Here is a 23619-nt window from a genome sequence, read left to right on the forward strand (position 1 = left end):
ATATACACACACAGCATCCTGTACTTTAGGCAGACACTCAAGCAACCAGCAAAGTAGAGATTGCCAAATAAAGGTGATCCCTAATTACAGGGTAAGAATACGTATCAAAAGTTTTGAATCTATCTTGCTAAAGAAGAGCTTGGCAAAAACACTAAAAAGAAAAAAAGACCCAAAGAAGGTCCTTGATCCAAACTCACTGTTTTCACCTTTTATGCAGTCAGTGGTATCCCCTCTTTCATGTTGTAACAGACATTTCATGACATTTTCTGCTAAATCTCATTCATCTGGATTCATCCTCCTCAGAGATCATCTGATAAACCTTTGTGCCACAAGATACTTGAATATCTTTTCTTTGCTATTTGTTCTGTTTTATTTTTCTAAATGCCACTTTAACCTTCTTATATTCAGTTCTTAGAGGCTTGAGCTACTGTAATCTTCTCTACAGTTGCTTAATAACCCCTTCAATTAGGAGCCTGAGTTGTTATCCATTTGTCATGTAATTGGCTTGTTAGCCTCTGATCTAGTTTCTTTGCCTTAGGTGTACATGTATTTGACTAATTCCCTTAATTTAGGGATGCTTTTTCCTACTTCAGTAGGAGTGATGTACAGGCAGCACTTGCTCAGATGTTGATACTCAGAATCAAGATACAGATAGAAGCACCTGAGTTTCTGAAGGTTTGAACACCTCTACTGTCTATTGCAGTACCTGATTTTCAGAAAGGAAGGCTTGAAGGGCTTTTAGAATTATTTTATGTTGTTGAAGTGTTTTTTTGTTTCGGTTAGGTTTTTTTGTTTCAATAACTGCTTTTAACAAATTGCAACTAATTGCTCTGGATTTTAATTATCATTAAGTGTGCTGTATTTCATTTCTAACTTGCTTCCCATATTTGTGTTTTAGGAAATACAGGAAACTCATTCAAGATTGAACCAGTTTTAGGCATCATTACATTACAGAAGGAGCCAGACTTAACCACAATGGGACAGTTTGTTTTGTCAGTCAAGGTGACCGATCAAGGTTCTCCACCGCTGTCTGCAACAGCAATTGTGCGGATATCTGTGACGATGGCAGATAACTCCCACCCGAAGTTCACTCTCAAAGAATACCAAGCAGAGGTTAATGAAAATGTGGATATTGGTACTTCTGTCATCTCTCTCTCTGCAATCAGTCAGTCCACATTAGTTTATGAGGTCAAAGATGGGAATATGGATGGAGTCTTCACTATAAACCCGTATTCTGGAGTGATCACCAGTCAAAAGACCCTTGATTATGAAAGAGCTTCCTTCTATCAGATTGTTGTACAGGCAACAAATATGGCAGGCATGGCATCGAATGCCACTGTGAACATTCAGATTGTTGATGAAAATGATAACCCACCAGTTTTCCTCTTCTCTCAGTACTTAGGCAGCATAAGCGAAGCCGCTCCTGTAAATAGCGTAGTCCGGAGTGTGAATAACAGTCCCCTCGTGATACGTGCCACTGACGCTGACAGCAACCAGAATGCTCTGCTTGTCTACCAGATTGTTGAATCGACTGCAAAAAAGTATTTCACGGTAGATTCCAGCACAGGTGCAATCAGAACAATTGCAAATTTAGATCATGAAACAATAGCCCATTTCCACTTCCACGTGCATGTTAGAGACAGTGGGAACCCCCAGCTTACAGCAGAGAGCCCGGTTGAAGTGACCGTCGAGGTAACTGATGTCAATGACAACCCACCAGTGTTCAGCCAGGCTGTGTTTGAGACAGTCTTGCTCCTGCCCACATATATTGGTGTTGAGGTTCTCAAAGTCAAGGCTACAGACCCCGATTCAGAAATCCCTCCTGAACTAACATACAGTCTAATTGAAGGCAATATGGACCATTTTTTAATTGATTCAACCACAGGAGTACTCACCATTAAAAACAATAGCCTCTCCAAAGACCATTATATGCTAATAGTAAGAGTATCTGATGGGAAGTTTTATAGCACTGCTATGGTGACAATAATGGTAAAAGAAGCCATGGATAGTGGTCTCCATTTCACACAAAATTTTTATTCCACTTCTATCTCAGAAAACAGCACCAATATTACAAAGATCGCTGTGGTGAATGCTGTTGGAAACCGCCTCAATGAGCCTTTGAAATACAGTATACTAAACCCAGGCAACAAATTTAAAATCAAATCCACCTCAGGAGTCATTCAGACAACTGGCATCCCCTTCGACCGAGAGGAGCAAGAGCTGTACGAGTTGGTGGTGGAAGCAAGCCGTGAACTGGATCATCTTCGTGTCGCTCGAGTGGTGGTGAGGGTTTACATTGAGGACATAAACGACAACGCCCCAGTGTTTGTAGGGCTTCCGTACTATGCTGCTGTGCAAGTCGATGCTGAGCCTGGTACCCTGATATATCGAGTGACAGCTATTGACAAAGATAAGGATGAAAATGGTGAGGTGTCCTATCTTCTGAAGGAAGACTATGGACATTTTGAAATTGATAGGGGAACTGGCAGCGTCACTTTGAAAGAAGCCTTCAATTCTGATTTATCTAATATAGAGTATTTGGTTGTCATTCTTGCAAAAGATGGCGGTAACCCCTCATTGTCTGCTTTGGTAGAGCTCCCCATTACTATTGTTAACAAAGCGATGCCTGTGTTTGACAAGCCCTTCTATACAGCTTCCGTGAATGAAGATGTAGAAATGCACACGCCAATTTTAAGCATAAACGCAACCAGCCCAGAAGGCCAGGGTATCATTTATATCATTGTTGATGGAGATCCCTACAACCAGTTCAATATTGACTTTGATACTGGAGTTCTGAGTGTCATCAGCCCACTGGACTATGAAATAAATTCTCTTTTCAAGCTGATGGTGCGAGCCAGCGATGCCCTCACTGGCGCTCGAGCTGAGGTCACTGTGGACCTGATCGTTAATGATGTGAATGATAATCCTCCACTTTTTGATCAGTCATCTTATAATGCTACTTTGTCTGAAGCATCTTTGATTGGGACTCCAGTACTGCAGGTTGTTGCTCTTGATGCTGACTCTGACAATAACAAGCTTGTGCAGTATCAGATAGTCCAGGACACCTTTAACAGCACAGACTATTTCCATATAGACAGCAGCAGTGGCCTAATTCTCACAGCCCGGATGCTGGACCATGAACTCATACAGCAGTGCAGCTTGAAAGTCAGAGCAACTGATAATGGGTTCCCACCACTAAGCAGTGAGGTTCTTGTTAGTATCTTCATAACAGATATGAATGACAACCCTCCAGTTTTTAACCAGTTAATATATGAATCGTATGTCAGCGAACTGGCACCTCGAGGTCATTTTGTGACTTGTGTCCAAGCCTCTGATGCCGACAGCTCTGATTTTGACAGGCTGGAGTACAGCATCCTATCGGGAAATGATCGAACCAGTTTTATCATGGACAGCAAGAGCGGTGTTATCACCCTTTCCAACCATCGCAAACAGAGAATGGAGCCCATGTACAGCCTAAATGTCTCTGTGTCAGATGGTCTGTTCACCAGCACCGCTCAGGTGCACATACAGATCCTCGGGGCCAACCTCTACAGCCCCGTCTTTTCGCAGAGCGTTTACGTTGCGGAGGTTAGAGAAAACGCTACTCCTGGAACTAAGGTGATCCACGTGAAGGCAACAGATGGGGATTCAGGTGTATATGGGCAGATAAGCTACTCCATAATAAATGACTTTGCCAAGGACCGATTTTTGATTGATAGCAATGGACAGATTCTGACAACTGAGAGGTTAGACCGGGAGAACCCGCTGGAAAGTGATATTGGTATATTTTTGAGAGCCCTTGATGGAGGTGGCAGGACCACATTTTGCACTGTGAGAGTGATAGTAGTGGATGAGAATGACAACGCTCCCCAGTTTATGGCAGTCGAATACAGAGCTAGTGTCAAAGCAGATGTTGGGAAAGGTTACTTGGTGACCCAGGTGCAAGCAGTAGATCCAGATGCTGGAGCCAATTCCAGAATTACCTATTCTCTGTATAGTGAGGCCTCCGTTTCTGTAGCTGATCTGCTTGAAATAGATCCAGACAATGGATGGATGGTCACCAAGGGTAGCTTTAACCAGCTGAAAAACACCGTTCTGTCCTTCTTTGTCAAAGCAATTGATGGTGGCATTCCTGTAAAACATTCCCTCATTCCTGTCTACATCCATGTTTTGCCTCCAGAAACAATTTTACCTTCCTTTTCTCAACCCCAGTATTCTTTTACCATAGCAGAAGACACCCTCATAGGTAGTACCATTGACATTCTGCATATTTTGCCTAATCAGGGTGCTTTGTATAGCACAGTTAATGGTGAGCTGACTGAAAACAACAAAGATGGAGTTTTCATCATAGAGCAAGACACAGGGCTCATTAAACTGGATAAGAGACTTGACCACGAGACTAATCCTGCTTTTCACTTCAAAGTTGCAGCAACCATTCAGTTAGACAAAGTAGACATTGCGTTGACTGTGGATGTGGAGGTTAAGGTATTGGATGTAAACGACAACAAGCCCGTGTTTGAAACAGCCAGCTATGATGCTATAATAATGGAAGGGATGCCTATAGGAACAAAACTTATGCAAGTTAAAGCAGTTGATGCAGACTCAAGTGCAAATGGGCAGGTCACCTATACACTTGCAGTGGAATCAGAGCTGGAGAAGATCACAGAAGCGTTCACCATTGACAGCAACAGTGGCTGGATCAGCACACTGAAGGATCTGGACCATGAGAAGGATCCTGCTTTCACCTTTGCAGTGGTGGCCTCAGATCTGGGGGAAGCTTTATCCTTGTCATCAACCACCTTGGTCTCGGTTACTGTAACAGATATAAATGATAACGCACCCGTCTTTGAACATGAGGTGTACAGAGGGTCAGTGAAGGAGAGTGACCCTCCAGGGGAAGTTGTGGCTGTTCTTAGCACCTGGGATGAAGACACGTCTGATGTCAACCGACAGGTTAGCTACCATATTACAGGTAAGAAACAACTTGCATGCTTTCTTCCTAAAACCAGCTTTGCTGAAGAACTGCTCATGCGTCCACTTTTAAGTGAATGTTTAGCAGGGTTTCAGCTAAATTATCACTGTGAATCAGACAAATGCACCTCTCTTTGATTTTTATTTTTTTAATTTGGACAGAATTTGCAACAACTAGCGAAACTGAAAAGAGAGGCAGTATGTGTGCGTCTATCTGTCCAGGTTATTCTCTCTCTAATTTACAAGATTAATGCTTCATGGTTTGCTAAATGCAATGTAGTGTGACCCATCAACCCATAATAATTGATGTGTCAGCTTGGAAATCATCGTGACAACATTTCAGCCAAGGGAAGAAAAACCTTCTATTCTGAAGGAGAAAATCCTTATATTTCCAAACATTTAAAATATTTTGAAATAGCATTTTTTCCTTTTGAGATAGGAAAGTGCATGCAGGACACACTTTGAAATACCACTATTTATAGGGAGGGGAGAGCAATTAAACAATTTTACATTGGAAGGAGTGCGGGGGTGCCATTTCTTATCAGCACAGATTTCTGGCCACAGAAATAGTAAAACCACTTAGAAAGACTGGTTAGCTGCCATGCATTGTTGTACACAGCATAAGGAAATTTTGATTACATTACTAACATATTTTTCAGAGTGTGGTAACACTGCTCTTTCTTACTGTGCAATACTTATTATCATTTTTTTCTCCTACATTCAGACTGTTTTTCTGGTATCTTACAAGTGATGGGATGCTGCAGTTATTTTTCTGCCTACAGCTTGCATTCTCCAATAGATTTTGTCAGGGAACAACTTTATCACTCCCCCCCAACCTTCACCATCCAAGAGCTAATATTAATTGCATAGTAATAATGGGATTGTTGGACAAATTCATATTTTTCTGGCTGGATAGGATTAGGATTACAGAAAACTGCATGTAAGCAGCAGGCTATGGGCAAAAATGACTTAACTAACTGGATAACAGCTTGTATATTTTGCTCTGGAGGGTAAGAATCCTACTCCTTCATTAGTTATCAAATTGGAAGTGGTTGTGGGATCATGTGTAGGGAAAGGTGTGATGATCCATTTAGACATACATTATCTGTGTTACTCATCAGAAGTAGCACCATTTTCAAAGCAGCCAGAAATGCATTCTGACTGTTTACTTGGAAGTCTGGATTCAGTTTAAAGGTTTGCAAAGACTATGTGCTTATAGTGTGATGTGTTGTAGGATATTAGAAGTAGAGGCAAAAATAATCCTGTGGCTAAAGCACAGGATTTGGAGGCTTTGGGCAAGGTGCGTGAGCTGCTATTTCCACAGTTTTCAGACAGCTAAAAGCAAATAAGCAGTGCCTCGTCCTAGAGATTTTGTGGTATTCGAAGGAGTTTTGGGATCCCGGTATAGAAAGTGCTGTAGGAAATGCAAACTCTTCATGTTTGTAATAAAGATATGTTAGTGCACCGTGACCATTAGATAAAGGTACAGTTTTCTCTTTTTTTTGGAGTCTTTTGGTCATCTCCCATAATTAATTATGCTTTTAGTTATATCATAATCATACCATCAATCACAGAATCACAGAATAGCTTGGGTTGGAAGGGACCGTCAAAGCTCATCTAGTTCAACCCCCCTGCAATGAGCTGGGACATCTTCACCCAGATCAGGTTGCTCAGAGCCCCGTCCAACCTGATCTGGGATCACAGTATCACAGTATCACAGTATGTTTGGGATTGGAAGGGACCTCAAAAGGTCATCTAGTCCAATCCCCCTGCTGGAGCAGGAACGCCTAGGTGAGGTCGCACAGGAACATGTCCAGGCGGGTTTTGAATGTCTCCAGAGAAGGAGACTCCACAACCCCCCTGGGCAGCCTGTTCCAGTGTCTGTCACCCTCACTGAGAAGAAGTTTTTTCTCAAATTTAAGCGGAACCTCTTGTGTTCCAGCTTGATCCCATTACCCCTTGTCATATCATTGGTTGCCACCGAGAAGAGCCTGGCTCCATCCTCGTGGCACTCACCCTTTATATATTTATAAACATTAATGAGGTCACCCCTCAGTCTCCTCCAAACTAAAGAGCCCCAGCTCCCTCAGCCTTTCTTCATAAGGGAGATGCTCCACTCCCTTCATCATCTTGGTTGCCCTGTGCTGGACTCTCTCCAGCAGTTCCCTGTCCTTCTGGAACTGAGGGGCCCAGAACTGGACACAATATTCCAGATGTCTCCTGGGATGGGGCATCCACCACCTCTCTGGGCAACCTGGGCTAGGGTTTCAACAGCCTCACTGTAAAAAATGTCTTCCTTACTTCTAGCCCAAACCTCCCCTCCTTTAGTTTAAAACCATCACCCCTTGTCCTGTCACAACAGGCCCTCATTGCTGGCTCATGTCCAGCTTTTCATCAAATCTCTCTGGTATTAATTTACTAATAAAAGGGCTTTTAAATAATAACTGTCACATCTGACTCAAAAATTATAGATCATTCCATTCCTTAATTTCTGTCACAGTTCAGAATTTCTCAGATATTTTGCTGGTATTTTAATTTCTGAAATATTAGATATCAGAGCCCAAAACTTTGTCTAATGTCTGCTGTACAATTACTGAAGTGTCTGAGCTCAGAAATTCCACTGTCTTTTAATATATCCTTTGAATTTGGGAAATGCACAAGGAGAAATCAGATTATTTTGATTAAAATGTCAAAACATATTAAAGTATCGTTTAACTAGCAAAATAGTCTGTTCACACTTTACCCGAAGTTGAGCTCAGGAACTGCACTTGACTGTTTTGTGGACTCAGATTAGCCAGATGATTATTCAAATGCTGTGGCTTTCTGGGGGCATTTTGAGCCAAAGAAACTTCTGCAAATACGATAAGCAAGCTCTGAGAAAAAGTGGGACACAGACAAAAAGGCTGAAGAAGACAAATTATGAGAATGACATGTGGATCTACCAAAACCAGCTTTGTGCAAATGTACCTGTAGAAAAGTAGCACACAGAAGATAGATGGAAAGTGTCGTCATTTAAGAGAGGAAAGCAATAAACAGTCTGGGTCAGATATGATCAGTGAAGAGCCCTTTGCACTCTTTTGAAAAGTGCAAACACTTACTGCATACTTTTGGTCAACTTTGAAAAGTGGTAGACACATTCTGGTGGATAAATACACATTCTGGCAAGTAGTTGCCATTTTCAAATCCACCTTCATCTGCATTTTATGGTGCGGAAAAAATTTTGCACTTACCCTTATTTGGAGCTTGATAGCAGCAGGAGATGTTCACAAAGGAAAACTACCATATACAAATCTTATTAGAAAATGGAAAAAAAAATCAATAGGAACACAGTAGTTTTCTTCTAAGGCTCATTTCAGGTCATGGTCTATATCATTTGAGCCAGTTTGGCTAAAATCGGGGCTCTGCTGATGTTTAGCTAGGATGTTTAGCCAGGATGTTTACCCAGCCCAGATCCAGCCAGATACTACTGAGATTTAACAGTGGTAAACTAATAAAAGCCAGAGGAAAAAAATGTCATTTGACAAGACTTTGGTACAGTAAAGGGTTTTGTGGTCCTCGATGATGTTAATTAGGACGATGATGTTCATGTAAGGACAGACAACACTCTTTAACGTTGGTTCAACTGAATACGGAGAAGATGGACAGTGTGTTTTGGAAGACAGAACTGGTATTGTACCCAGTAGGTTTTTTGCTGGGTTGATTTTATGATTGCCCAGTATGAGCAAAGTGACATTTTTTGTTTGTTTTTATTTTATATTTGAGATCTTGGAGCTCTGTTTCAGTATTTGGGGAGGACTTGTGCTGCAGGCTGAAGAACAGCATCTGCAATTTTACGATAGTAAAGCTAAGAGGATTGGGTTTATCATTTTGGCAGCTCAATAAACATGCAACATCTTAAACTGGGGGTGAGGGATAAATCTATTGATTTTGTGTGATGTAAATGCCTGAAGTTCTAATTGGGAATTGAAAGTATCTAAATAAATGCATAAATATAAGAGAGAAACTAAATAAATTAGTAAATATTCAGTTCCCCCTCCCGGATTGGGACATTACGGTGAAAACTGATACTGTTGGCTTCTAGTTTTCACTTCCCTTTTAGCCGTTAGAATTCCCCCTGTGTGTGCTTTAGTAATGATGTGTGTCAGGATTTGTTTATTTTGGATCACTGTGTCTCTGCATTTCATTTGTATCTGGCTGTTTTCTTTCTTTACTTAAACTTGAGCTTGATTTGGCTTTGTACTATTTGCTGACTAGGGAGGGAGAGCATTAGTTAAACTTCAAGTAACAAAAGATAAAAGATAATGCTGCTTCTTTTAGCCTCAAAGCCTTTCTAAAAAGTTACTGGAGTGTTTTTTGTAGCTGGCACTTCACTGTTTTGACATTCAAAGTAGAACATAAGAAAACTGCCAAAAGATTTTAAAGAATGCATTAATACTTGTAGTCAGGAGGCTTCGGTTTAGAAAAGCTACATTATTCAGAGCAAAAAACTAATTAATTACAACACCCCTAGGAAACTGAATCTGCTTACATATATTAGTGAAAAAGTTAATTAATCACTGCAGAATGAGATCTGTGTCAAGACATACATATGAGTACTAGAAAATGGTTCCCTGGGCCACAATGTGGATTTTTTTGTGTTTCCTTTTGTATGGATCTTTCCTTGATGGTATTTTAGTGGTTACGTCTCATTATTTCTGTTACACTTTATAGTACGACTTCCACCTTTGTCTTCCATCAACAAAGCATATCACCAGTCCTGAGAAGCAAAAACAATGAAAGGTAGCACTAATATAGAAGGCATGCAGATAAACTGTTACACATGTTCGCTGATTATTGCACAGGCTTCTTGGTCATTTAAATTGATCCTTTCTAGTGGAGTAAAGGGGGGGAAAAGGCATCCCAAGGACCTTTTTTTTATACATACTCCAGAAATTCCTATGTATGATTTAAAAGCCATTCCATCAACAACAAAGCAGCAGTGATTTTAAAATTGCTCCAAGCTAGTGTTACTGCCAGCCATAAAAGCCACCAGCTGATTTTAATTAGATTTTACCTTTCCTCTTTTCTTAGCAGTAGGATACCCATACCTTGAGTGTATAGCCTCATAGTTGGTCAGGACAGTTAATAATTTCCTTTTACAAAAGGACTAATATACAGGAAAGCACTGATTGGTATCGCAGAGCTAAATAAGAATTTTGGAGACCTTTTTTTATTAATGGTTTACAACATTAAACTCACTATGACAAGATTACAGCCTTTTATAAAGGAGAGTGAAGCTTTTGTATGCAGGTTTTTAACTGAATAGAGAATTTAGTGGCAATTAGCAGGGGTCTACCTTTGAAGTCACATTAAGACTCAAGTCAATGAAGAGGTTCTTGTTGCCTTGAATTGTATTCAGATCTGGCCTGTAGTGCACATCAACATACTGCGTAACCCTATTTAGGAGAAATGTGTGTTTATATCACACCACTGATTAAACAAGGTTTAACAGAGTCCTCTGATGATTATTGCAGACTGTCATAGAAATCAGGGGGAAAACAGAGATCTACTTGGTTTTGTGATCGAAAAAGGTGATTTTCTAGCAACAGAAAATATCTGTGTTTGGTATATCAGTTTTGTGCTCTGTGTGATTAGAGGACCATTTATAATTATAATGCCAATCTGACTAATTTTCTGGAAACCTTATTCATTACAACGTGCTTTTTTGACACAGTTACAGCTATCGCAAATGATGATGCCTAACAAGAAAGATTTACCCAGCCTGTCTCAGCTGACTTAGTTTTCATATTAAATAGAAACCAGTCTATCTTGTCACTGGTAGCTCATGAAGAAGGCATACATTACAGCCTGTGACCTCTTTTCTGGTTTTTGATGTAGAAAGGAGGTATGAAATGTGCTTTACACTTTTTTGCTTGGTTTTAAGCTCAGTTTCAAGTTCAGATCTTCTCTGCCTTGTTTTTTTTGGTAAGAAGATCCCTGGGAACTGACAGAATTGTGACACCAGAAGCAACAACAGTGACACCTAATCGCTTGACAGCAGAGGCAGCTCAAATAAATTCAGCTTTGGTTTTTTATTTTTTAAATACTTATTACTCAATCATTCAGCACAAGTACTAGATCTCGTGACACATTTTAAGACCCTGAATAAGTTGTAAGCAAAAGTACACCAGCATGCTTGACATTCTTCAGCCTGTTACAAGAAAGAATAAACATTCCTTTAATACCTTTATGCCACTTTTATGCATGAGAAACGTAGAAAGTAGTTCTCAGATTGCATTTCTGCATGGGAGAGCACAGGAGAAGGCTTAATATGGTGGAGAAAGAGCTAATATTGAGTTAGCCGGAATTAAAGTTCACCCAGGGGACCAGCGTGATGCTTTTTTCCATGTCCTCACTCGGTTTCTGTAGGACGGTTTCCTGAGGACAGTGTGAACCAAATCTTTCCCTCTCCCAACCTGCTTTTGTCACCAGTCAATGTAGTGATGCCCGGTTCAGTGTCAGTGTTGCAGCAAGATAAAAAGCTGTTCTGCTTGGTCTCCTGCGCTCCTTTCGCCAGCTCACAGATACATTTGATTTAATTATACTGCTTATCTTTCAACTGCTCCTCAAATGACCTCTTGTTAGGACTATTTAATACTAATATGTCTTCCTGTGTCGTGTAAACTTTTTTCAAAACTAGAATTTTAATGAGCAGAAGAGCAGCGCAGCTGTATGATAAAGCTTTCATTAGAGGATTCCTTAATAGAACCCACTTCCAGTCCTTGATTGCATAATCAACAGCTAATGAAATTGTCTTGGTAACAAGAGCTACAGTGTATTACATCCTCTCCCGAGACTAAGTGGAAAGACAATTGTACCAGCCTGAGAGGACTATTGATTGTTCACAGTTTGAATTTGATTGCCCTTACGGGGAACTAAACAAGAGATCATCTTCAGCTCTGCTAAATGGATTTTGTTTCCAGTGGCAGTTATTGGTTCAGGTTCACACAAGGCATTCGGGGGACAATAAACACAGGGAGCGTAATCTTGTTACAGATTCCTGAGTCTGAGTGTTTGAAAGCTCTGATCACAGTAAAACAAATGACGGCTGCTTGGTTTGGGTCCTCTGCGATGTGTCCGTGTGTTTAACCGTGATGGGAGCTCTGAAGGGATGCCCCAGCCCGCGGCGTGTTGCTTGTCTCGTTGCAGGAGGGAATCCCAAAGGCAAGTTCGCTCTGGGACTGGTGCAGAATGAGTGGAAGGTTTATGTTAAAAGGCCTCTAGATCGGGAAGAGCAAGACCTTTATTATCTGAACATCACTGCCACAGATGGCCTCTTTGTAACCCAAGCTGCTGTGGAAGTGACCGTCACCGATGTTAATGATAATAACCCAGTTTGTGAACAGGTGAGTTAGCAACACCAACAGCACTTGACTGTTTTGTTGAAAGTGATGGTTTCCCTGTGGGTGTCCCTGCTATTTACAGGTTTCACAGGTGATGCTCATTTTCATCTTCAAGGTCTTAGTTAAAGAATCTGGAGTGATCTGTGAGAGGAGCAGAAGAAAACAGTCCTGTGAAACCAAGATGGAAGGATAGTGGTCTAGTAAAGGTAGCAAAGGAGTCTTGTCCACGGTGGCTGTAGTTGTCTTTAGAAACTATGAAGCATTGTCGGGTAGCACTGGACAGGCAATCCTCCCCTGCAGAAAAAAATGTGCTTTCCCTTCACGAACCAATGTAGAAATGCCTTCAATGTAGTTTAACTCCAGTTTTCCTGAACCTGGCAGATAAGAGACCCTCTGGAAAAGGCAGAAGAAAGCAGCTTGCTCTCTTGTTGTCAGGCATGCATTCGGTGTGGCCTGACTGCGGCTTTCACAGCACTAGCTGGATAGCTAATGTGGGGAACTGATATTACTGCAATAGAAAGGTCTGAGTGAAAGAAATGACAAAATAAAACCCAGAGTTCCTTAATGGTACTCGTGCACAGAATCTTTTATATACGTGTCTGTATGTATATACTCACATAATTCCCATAATTACATTATCACTGATAGACCACTGTCATTCCAAGCATCACCCTGGGGAATCGCAGTCTGTATCTCCCTCAAACACTGCTGGATGAGGTAATAAAAACAGTTGTCCTCGTTAGCACGCTCATCAAAGTTTCCATTTCATGGATGTTGATGAGACTAACAGAAGACAGAAAATGAGAGCGCATTTAACACCTAAGACGAGACCTATTAAGAGTCATAATTGGGCATTGTTTTTGTGACACCTTAAAACATAACAGTGATTTGAATTTCTAGGAATGTGCTAGCTGAAGGAAAATAGTTTCCTATGTCGAAAGACACACTACAGAGAGTTTAAAAAAAAAGGTTGTGTGTAAAATACTGATACGCTGTAACTTACATTTCTGTTTTTGTCTCTAGGTTGCATACACAGCCCTGTTTCCTGAAGACATTCCATCAAACAAAGTCATTCTTAAAATCAGTGCTAAAGATGCTGACATTGGGTCCAATGGTGAAATTCGCTATTCTCTCTTTGGTGCTGGGAACAATAAATTTTTCTTAGATCCTGAAAACGGTAAGATGACAATATTTCTGAATAGCTTTCTTATTCCCTCGACACCAGTGGGTGCTAGATTCCTTAACTAGAGTTAGGTTACATTTGGTTGTCAGCCAGCTGTTGCAGTTACGGCAGGCATGGATGACTACTTCTGAACTGGTGGTGGTAGGGGGCAGAAGGAGGGACGTGTTTGTTGGCCAGTTTGATTGTTATAATCAGAGTAGTGGATACTGATCACTTTGTTTCCCTGAGAGTCCTCAAGTTAGGTGACAGATGTGTCACAGAATCCTAAAATCATAAAATAGTTTGGGTTGGAAGGGACCTTCAAAACTCATCTAGTCCAACCCCCTGCCATGAGCAGGGACATCTTCACCCAGATCAGGTTGCTCAGAGCCCTGTCCAGCCTGGCCTGGGATGTCTTCAGGGATGGGGCATCTACCACCCCTCTGGGCAATCTGGGCCAGTATAAAAAATTTCATCCTTATATCTAGTCTAAATCTCCCCTCTTTTAGTTTAAAACCATTACCCGTTGTCCTATTGCAACAGGCCCTGCAAAAATGTTTGTCCGCATCTTTCTGATATACATATATATACATATATATATATATATACTTCCTTTTAAGTACTGAAAGGCCACAGTAAGGTATCCCTAGAGCTTTCTCTTCTCCAAGCTGAACAGCAAGTCCTTCTTGGCAGGGCTGCTCTCAATTCCTTCATCCCCCAGCCTGTATTGATACCAGGGGTTGCCCTGACCCAGGTGCAGGACCTTGCACTTGGCCTTGTTGAACCTCATGAGGTTCACAGGAGCCCACTTCTAGAGCTTGTCCGCGTCCCTCTGGATAGCATCCCGTCCTTCAGGTGTGTAGACTGCACCACTCAGGGTGGTGTTGTCCACAAACTTACTGAAGGTTCACTTGATCCCACTGTCTATGCCACTGATTGTATTAAACAGTACTGGTTCCAATATGGACCTCTGAGGGACACCACACTCATCACTGGTTCCATCCAGACTTTGAGCCATTGACCACTACTCTCTGGTTGTGACCATCTAGCCAGTTCCTCATACACTGAACAGTCCACCCATCAAATTAATATTTCTGCAATTTAGAGAGAAGGAAGTTGTATGGGACTGTGTCAGAGGCCTTGCAGAGTTCCAGACAGATGATATCTACATCTCTTCCCTTGTGCACTGATGTAGACACTCCATCATAGAAGGCCACTGTGTTGGTCAGGCAGGACTTGCACTTGGTGAAGTTGACTGTCTCAAATCACCTCCCTGTCCTTCATGTGCCTGTCCTGGAGAGAGGAAGATGCCAACGTGGTCATCCTTCATCTTCAGACTTCTCTTCTTCCATCTTACTCTAGATACATCAGTATTTAGACCCTGTAAAAATGCATTCCTTTTATGCACAGATTTTGGGAGAGAAAGAATATCGGTAATTAATTTGTGGGCACAGTGAAATGCTACAAAGGTCTTGTACGTTTGGCAGTTGGTCTGGAAAAATATTGATCTCTGCTAAGATCTAGATTTTATGGTTATTGAAAGTAAAGCTAAGTAAAATAATTTTCCCAATAGTAAAAATCCCGCCCCTGTGTTATTCTTAGGAATTTGGTTTCCCTAAGGATAGACTACAAAGTCCTTCCCTGCGCAATGCCTCCTCCAGTTGACTGGCAGGAGACAGTGCCCGCTATTGCCGTAGCATTGCTGATGAAATAAGAGGCATTTGGAGTGTGCAAATCGATGCAGTGTGTGGAAGGGGAAGTATTGCCCTCTTCAGTAATAATTTTTGTATTTAACTGCAAGTTATACCCTTTACAAAACTATCTCAAAACTTGTCTTCTGACTAGTAGTGACTGTTTGCTTATGTGTCAATGTTAGGCAGTTGTTCATCTGTGCAGTGGAAGATGGATCATGGGTGAAGCGCTCACAGTTTGAATAAGCTGGTTTTTTATTGCTGTAAATATTATTGTGCTACCCATCTCTGTATGAAAATAAAAAGTTTGTTTCAAACTAGATGCCAGAGGTATCTACACTACAAGAATTCAGAGCTGCCTGTAAATTGCTTTGTGGGGAGAAAAGAGAGGGATGTTGATGCTATTTTTGAATGGTAGCATTATGGCTACTATCATTATTGGTAAATCTTGAAAGCAACAGAAAAGCAGACTTGGAAAAACAAGGTGGTGTTCATAAGGGTGAAGTTGTGGGCTGTTGAAGGCCACTGTGAGTGGCTTGCCCTCCCCACCCTCATGGTGTCAGCTCACTTTATTGGATAAAGATGAGTGAGAAGTGGCACTGCTGTGATTTTTAATCCATTCATTGGAACGAGCAAGGCTGATATTTTTTGTTTTTTCTCCTTCTTATTTCTGTGAAATACATGGTTTTGAGATAGACTGTCTAGCATTACTGATGTTGCTACAGCGGTAATGGTAGCTGATACTTCTGATCAATTTCAGGTGAGCTGAAATCCTTGGCCCCTCTCGACCGAGAGAAAATCCCTGTGTACAACTTGGTTGCTCGAGCCACAGATGGTGGTGGCAGGTTTTGCCAGTCAGAAATCCATCTTATTTTAGAAGATGTTAATGATAATCCACCAGTGTTCTCATCTGATCACTACACCGCGTGTGTCTATGAGAATACAGCCACTAAAGCTTTGTTAACAAGAGTCCAAGCCACAGATCCTGATGTTGGTGAGTAATGCTTCAAACAATAATTAATGTTCAGGGAAACTCTGTGCGTTGGTGGAATTGCAATACCATTTAATTTTTCTGTTGCTCCCTTTCCTCATTCTTTCCTCCTTTTGCTTCTGCACCCTCCCTGTTTTTCTCTCTTCTGTTTCTCTACACCAAAATGCCTGTGGCTGAACTTGACATAATGGTGTTACAAACAGAAAAGCATTGCAGGAGCCACAAAACCATGTAATCTTTTATTGTCTTGATCAGCAGTAGCTGTGTTTAGGGGTAAATGATAGTTTTGGGGGTACATTCCAGCTTTCTTTCTCCAGTGGTCTCACCTCTTTTCTTGAGCCATGATTTTGAATACTCATACCTCTATTTATGCAAATATTAATAATATAGTTACATGCCATAGAGACCTATACCTGTTTGATCACAGCTTTTCTAGAATTTTATACTGCTACAGCTCCCATTTGTTCCAGCTGGTTACCTTAGCATAAAACTATTGTTGTACACTGAATGTACATTATAATTGTTCTGGTTATTTAACTGTGCATTCTTTTAAAGTGTAATACTTTATTACATGAGGATCATAGCCTTGAAATCTGGGCCCAGTTATAAATATTTAAAGGGGTTTTTTTACGTAACACAGTGGTAAAACCTACCAAATATCAGATTCTTTTTAGCTCATTCATTTCAGTTGGAATACATAAGTCTCATAATTTATTCTTTCTTCCTGTGGTTTTGTAGATGTTTTTAAAAGCCATGGCCTGAGTAGCTTCACATACAAAGCATACTTTTCATTGAATGAAAAAATATTTCATCTTCTGAAGTACAGTGCATACTGGAAGTCTCAGTTGTTACTAAGGCTGATAATGTAAATATACAGGAATCAGTAAAGAAGCGGCAAGCATTCATTAATGTATATCTGAAGAGCTACATTATATGCCTTGGTTGAAAAAAAGCACAATTAAAATTGTGATACTGTCCTGCAGTGAAAAGCCAATTACTGGTAGTGAACTACTGAAAATTCTGAAGATGCAGTGTTGTTGTTTTTCACTGTTGTCTTAATTACCACTTTTCTCATAGGGGAGATGACATTCAAGGATAGAGAGGAGACAGAGTTAGAATAAAAAGTTGTCAATAAAAGTTCTTGCTAGCACCTTTACATAATAAGATGGTTAGCAATGAAAAATAACAACAAAATAAAAATAAAATTAAAACAACAACCCATGAGCTAATTGCTACATCTTCCTTCTGAAACTAGATAAATCAAAGGGAGGGTGCATGAGAAGGGGCTATGTACTTCCTTAATGATTAATCCTGAAAATCAAACAAGACATTGTATCTTATGAAAGTGACTCTGGTCTCTAAAGCTGGATTTTATATTAATTACTGTTCTATTAGACCATACTAAAATCACCAATTCCCTATTTCTGCATAATGAATGAGTTCAGGTAATGTAATGTTCCCATCACAGAGAAAAATGTATTATTGATATTCCTGATGGGCTATGATATTCCAATAAGGTTTTGTAGAACATTATCCTGAAAACTTCAGTGGTACCAGTAATCATCATATGAGTCAATTTTTAACATTCAGGAAAAAAACTTACAGTCAGTCTTAGAATTTGCTTGTTCTTCTGCTTTGGGCTTTGAAGAGCTGTGTACTGTAAGGATAGGAGTATCCATGTTGAACCCATTGAGATAAAACTTGAGAGAAGTCAATTTGTGGTCTGCAACTAAACATAATTTAAGGTAAAACTGAAAATACTGTGGTCAGACCATGTTGGATAATTAGGACAATTTCCAACTAGCACGAAAATAGTGTCATATCCGCCTTGTACCTTTGATATGTCTTGAATTTCCTGAACTCCTAATGTCCTAGGAAATTTCAGGACTGGAACGTGAATTGTTGTGTAATATATTTGTAATTTGGATGCATGCTTAGAAACTGCCTTTACCAGCTGGACACGCTGAAGGAGAGATGTGATTCTTCTTCACAGTATTCAACAGAAGAAAATGGCTTTAACCGTCTTGTAGCATGCATGTTCATTTTACATAAACTCCCCAGGTAGATGAGTATCTTAAATTAAATGGTCACTTGAAAGAGAGAGAATAATACAGATATCCCTTTGTTAAGACATATTAGTAACTTTAAAATAAAGCAATTCTTTCTCCCATCCTGTTTCCACTGGAAATTCTACAAGACAGTATTTCCTACTAACTCACGACCATTAGGTTTGGAAATATGCAAACCAAGAAATGAAAGAGAAATGATGGCTTTACAGTTTTTTAGAGAAGTTCACAGGGAGCAGTGGATTTTCAGCCTCTTGCTGTCTTCAAACCAAAGTGAAAATTGCTCAATTCTGTTCAAATTAAGGTACAAGAAGAGTTAGATTGAATGCTGAGGTGTAATTATCTGAGCAAACCCACCAGACAATTACTGTATCAGCCCTTTTCAAAGGAATTCACATCATGCTGGATCAGCAACACTGAGAAAACCTACATGGGACTTTGTGGCAAGCATGACATTAAAAAATTGATGAACTTCAAAGTCAACCTGAAGCCCAGACCTGATCTGCTGGTACATACTCATTTCCAGTGCTGCTCATGTTTTCTGCATTAAACAGTGTTGCAGACTTGCTTGCAGAATGCAGGAATGAATGAGAACATGGTCCAAGCCCGGCAGCGCTTTAAGTGATGGGTAAATCTTGCCTCACTTGCAGCTGCTTTGTGTTGTGAATGACCTACACACTCAGGCCTGTTTCCATGATGATTGATGCTGTAGTATAGTCAAGGCAGAAGCACTCACTGTACTAAATATGAGCAGTGTGTCATCTGTCCTTCTGCAGTCCTCTTCATCACCATTGGGGCATCAGAAGTTCCACACCATCCACATTTGTGGTGACTTTAGTGATTTCACTGACCTATTGATTTTCTTTTGTGATGAATACAGGGTTCTAATTTTTGCTCAAAGTGGGAACAACCTTGTCTGCCAGGCCTGTCCTGCTTGCCATTGCTGCCTTGCAGCCTCTGCAGTCTCCTGTGGAGAAAGCCATGGCTGGTACCCTGTCATGCAGATCCTCCCCCATTCCCCGCACAACTGACCAGTATAGATGGACAAGGTTGTCTTGGTCCCAGCACTTGTGTTGCATGCACCCAATGTGCCGGAAAACACAGGCATGTAGGCAGACAAAAAATTGTCAGGAGTGGCCTTTATTTGGTTGCAAAGAGTTCCTGCAGTGTACAGATGTCCCTGCTCTCTGTCCTGAGCTGTCCCTCACCCCTGTGCCCCTTCTCCAGTCCCAGGGCCCATACGAGTACATTGCACAGGAGGAGCCTGGAAGGAGCCGTCTGGTGCCCAGGTTATGGTGTGGCCAGCCAAATCTAGGAGTTTCTCAGAGACACAATTCAGACCAATATGATTATTCCTTGAAGTGCAGTCACACCTCAAAAAGCAAAGGCCTGCACCCACTCACTTTCCCAGCCGGGCAGTCTTCCTTTGCCAGCTGCCCTATTCTTTGATGTCATTTTGTCCTTGCCTTGTATTTGTCACAGTTCATGACCTGCTTCCCAGCAGGGATGACCGTGTGTTCCCCTGTCCCCTTTCTGTGGCATGTACAAATAGCAAACGAGCCAGGAAGGGCCCTCGCTGTGGGCTGAAGGTGAGGACCACAGGGCTATACATGGTGATGGGTCAGTGGTGAAGCACTTTGGACTGCCTTGGTAGAAATGTGTGTCCTGGCCTTGTGGATACAGAGGTGTCATGCTACAGAGTTCACGCTGTCACACGGTGGTTGAGGTTGGAAGGCCCCTACACAACCAGGGCCACCTACAGCAGGTTGCCTAGGGCTGTGTCCAGATGGCTTTTGGATATCTCCAAGGATGGAGTTCTGGAGATATTCCCTAAATGCTGTGCAGCATGGGCACCCCAGGGACCCTCTGGGAGTAACCAGAGACCTACATTGTGGGTACAGACAAAAGCATAACAACCTCACCATGACCTGGTAGAGCAGTGCAGACAGACAGCAAGCCCACACCAATGCCCTCTCTGACTCCCAGTTCTTCCCAAACTGGACATAATTAAGAGAAGGCAGATTAAGGACAGATGAGATTTTGTAGAAAGTGTAGTTTTGGGTTCAGGGCTCAGTGCTGCCAGGTGAGATGGCAGAAGTGTCAGAGAGAAGTGCAAGGCAGTCACAACTTGATTAAAGAGCCTTTCTCTGAATCATGTGTAGTGGCAAGTAACCAAAACTACAGAAATCCCATATCTGATTGCAGATTTAAAAGCATCAAGTAATGCACCCTAAAAAAATAATGAGCAGAATGCTACTTCTTTCAAAGCTATTTTCTCACTTCTGTGCACAGAATTCCAAGAGTTACAGATTTGGCTGTGAGGGGAAAAATGGGTGTTAAAAGCCTAATTCAGGGAGCCAGGATAAGACTTGAGGCTCTCCTGTAGATAAGTTTATAAAGCCAGGTTATACAGGTCAATCGTGGTTGAATTTGGTTCTGTTTTTTAAAGAGTTGTATCGAGCTAAGTATTATTCGGACTAAGATTTATGATAAGGATTCTGTAGTCATCCAATTAGTGCATTTGTGTTTACTGTGGAGAGTTTAAATCAATCAAGTCTCCAATCAGTCTTGTTCTTGGTGTGGGGACTAATTATTCAACTCTTCAAAGTGGGAGAGCTGCAGCAGAAGGGACTCAGCCCACAAAACCTTTACCCATTACCACATGTAATAATAAGGCAAGTGCACAGGAAGTAAGAAATGTCTTTTCTAGGGAAGAATGGTAATATAACTTCACCTTTAGGTTTCATTCAGTCCAGTCTGGAGTGTACCTACCTCCAGGAAGGTGGTGAAGCAATTATACTGTATCTTCTTTTACTTCCTGCCCTTTCCTTGTGTCAATGAGAACAATGAAGAAACCATCAAGACCATGAAAAAGAAATATCCATCAGAAATGACAGCTGAGGAACATAGGTATTTCTCCGGGGTTTATCCCTTGTTTGTAGAAAGTGACACCAAAGTGCTGCTGGGACCAGCACAGAAAAAACCACGCCAGTAGGTTTTTCATTGCTCACCGGCTTCAAGAACCTGCATGGAAGTGATGAGTACAGACTTCAACCCTATCAATGGTGGGCTTTGCTCTTGAAAGAATTAGGGCAACCGAGCCTGTTGCACACGCAGCCGGGCATAGGGCAGGGCTCAGTGCTGCCAGGTGAGATGGCAGAAGTGTCAGAGAGAAGTGCAAGGCAGTCACAACTTGATTAAAGAGCCTTTCTCTGAATCATGTGTAGTGACAAGTAACCAAAGAACAGAAATGAAGGAGATATTGAATTCGGCATTTGTTGGCAAAGCCAATATGCAGCAAACGTCTACTTTGCATGTTTGTTTATGTTGGGCAGGTCCCTTAAAATGGATCTAGAAAACTTTGAGGCGTTAAGGGTCTGAAAAAGTAGAAAACGAGGATTGAAACGTTAATAATAATAATAATAATAATAGTAATAATAATAATAAATAAGATTTACTAAAATCCAACAACTAACAGGTAAATAACTTTGGAAATTATGCCAGCACTAGCCATATGACAATTCTTGATATTGTCTGAGTTTTTGTAAAATAAATATTGCAAGATACATTCCAGAAGATGGGTCGTTCTCTTTAAAACATACATGGAGCTTCCTATATCTTTACCCATGTCTTATCTCACTGACTTTTAAAATCATCCAGGGGTTAGTGCACTAATGCAGGATGTGGAAGACCTGAATTATTAATTCCTTTTTCTGCAGCTATTCGAATCAGCATTGCATAAGTAAGGGCTTAGAGTTGAAGAGGGGTCTTTTCCACTGTCACTGAAGCTGTTTTGAAAAAGAATTCGGGAATCAGCCAGAAGAAAAAAAAAACACCATGAGAGAGCATTGCTCTGTAGCCTAGTGAGTGTTTGGGTTCTGAGCACTGCTCTCCAGGGCTTATTCAATGAAAAGTAATAGTCTGTGGCAATATAACCTCATATTTCTTCCTGGAAAGCTGTCCTTACCAATAGACTTCTGTTCATAAGAAGAGTGGGAAGGCAATGCCCTACATCCCTCAGTGGGATGGTCAGGACTGAGGACATTTACAGATCCAAGTTCACCCAGGGAGTTGTTCAGGAGAAAGTTGGCATTTGCCTCATTAATAAAGGCAGAAGCACTTCTAGAAATGCAGAGATACAGCACATTGGGCCCCTGAAAAATTGCCAAATAAAAAATAATAGTCAGGCTCTATGGAATTTAGACTTACCTAGTGTTTGGAGGCAAACAAACAAGGTGTTTGGGGATATGGTGGAAAGTTTATGTTTCTGCCTAAACAAACCTTACTTCCTATTGCTTATTTTGCTTCCCATGCCTAGGCACCCGGGAGACCTAATGCCGTAAGTAGTCAGTCTGTATGACCCCGTTGCTCAATCTTTCAGAGGGCCACATTTTTAAAGCAGCAGATAGGTAGTCAGGGGAACTGAGTCACCCAACTTGCGTTAAAATAATGAGTATATATATATGTATAAAGATGACTAAGAGCTAGTCTGTGTTCAGCAAGCAGAAGTCATCAAACCAATCTCATTTCCTTCTGTAACGTGTGAAGAGGCCATATATGGGAGGTATGGCTTACATTTAGTGAAGTTCTTGACCTTGTACTGCATATTTTTACAACCAAGCTAGAGAAACGTAGTCTATGCGAAACTGTTATCAGACGAGTTTGTAATGACCGTTAAACTTGAGGAATAAGTTAAGAAAAGTACTGGGTGCAGCACTGCTCTTCTTTTCATTTCTGTTTGGATAAGCAGGCATAAGGTCTGTGTTACTAGATGTTAGAAAGCAGAATGGTGCTGCAAGTACCTGGGATAGTGTCAAAGCCCCAGTTGTGCGATTTAACAGTTGGAAAAGTGGTATGGAAAAATACAATGCAAGTCATCAAGATAAATGTGAAAGTGTGTGTTTGGATAAGAATAACCAGGTGCAGCAGTATTGTCTGGGTAATAACGGCTGACTGGGCAGCAGAAGTGCAGAGGAAGCAGCTGTACGGTAGTGAATCACAGGCTGAATGTATATTTACACTTTCATACTGGTGTGAAAAGGCAAATACTTTAATGAGATGGGTAAACAAGAGCAATGATGGAAAACAGAGGTGATTCTTTCTGTTTACTTTGTGTTGGCTTATCCTGACCTGAAAGGCTGTGTCGAGCTTTGGGTGCAGCACTTCCAGAAAGATGTGGGTTACCTGGAGATTTATGAGGAAGATCACAGGTCTGGAAAACATGTGCTACCAGGAAATATTAAAACAGTTGAGTGGGGGTGCCAGGGAAAAGAGAACTGAGATGATAAAGTATAACAGTCTTCAGATATCAGACAAGTAGCTCTGAGGAAGGAAATCAACCTTTGTTCTTTTTTCT

At 41.1% G+C, this 23619-nt stretch overlaps 1 protein-coding gene across 10 annotated transcripts in view; it reads left to right on the forward strand.

Moving 5' to 3' along the window:
• The window catches only part of FAT3 (FAT atypical cadherin 3), a 419173-nt gene that overhangs the window by 338756 nt on the left and 56798 nt on the right, over window positions 1-23619 (forward strand). For all 10 annotated transcript variants that reach the window (XM_065036403.1, XM_065036610.1, XM_065036770.1 and 7 more), the window contains 4 exons: window positions 899-4972; window positions 12160-12356; window positions 13377-13530; window positions 15967-16200. In XM_065036403.1, coding sequence (XP_064892475.1) covers window positions 899-4972; window positions 12160-12356; window positions 13377-13530; window positions 15967-16200 — 4659 coding nt within the window. The remainder of the gene's footprint in view (window positions 1-898; window positions 4973-12159; window positions 12357-13376; window positions 13531-15966; window positions 16201-23619) is intronic.

This window comes from Columba livia, chromosome 1 (assembly GCF_036013475.1).
Source record: "Columba livia isolate bColLiv1 breed racing homer chromosome 1, bColLiv1.pat.W.v2, whole genome shotgun sequence".
Taxonomy (NCBI): Eukaryota; Metazoa; Chordata; class Aves; order Columbiformes; family Columbidae; genus Columba; species Columba livia.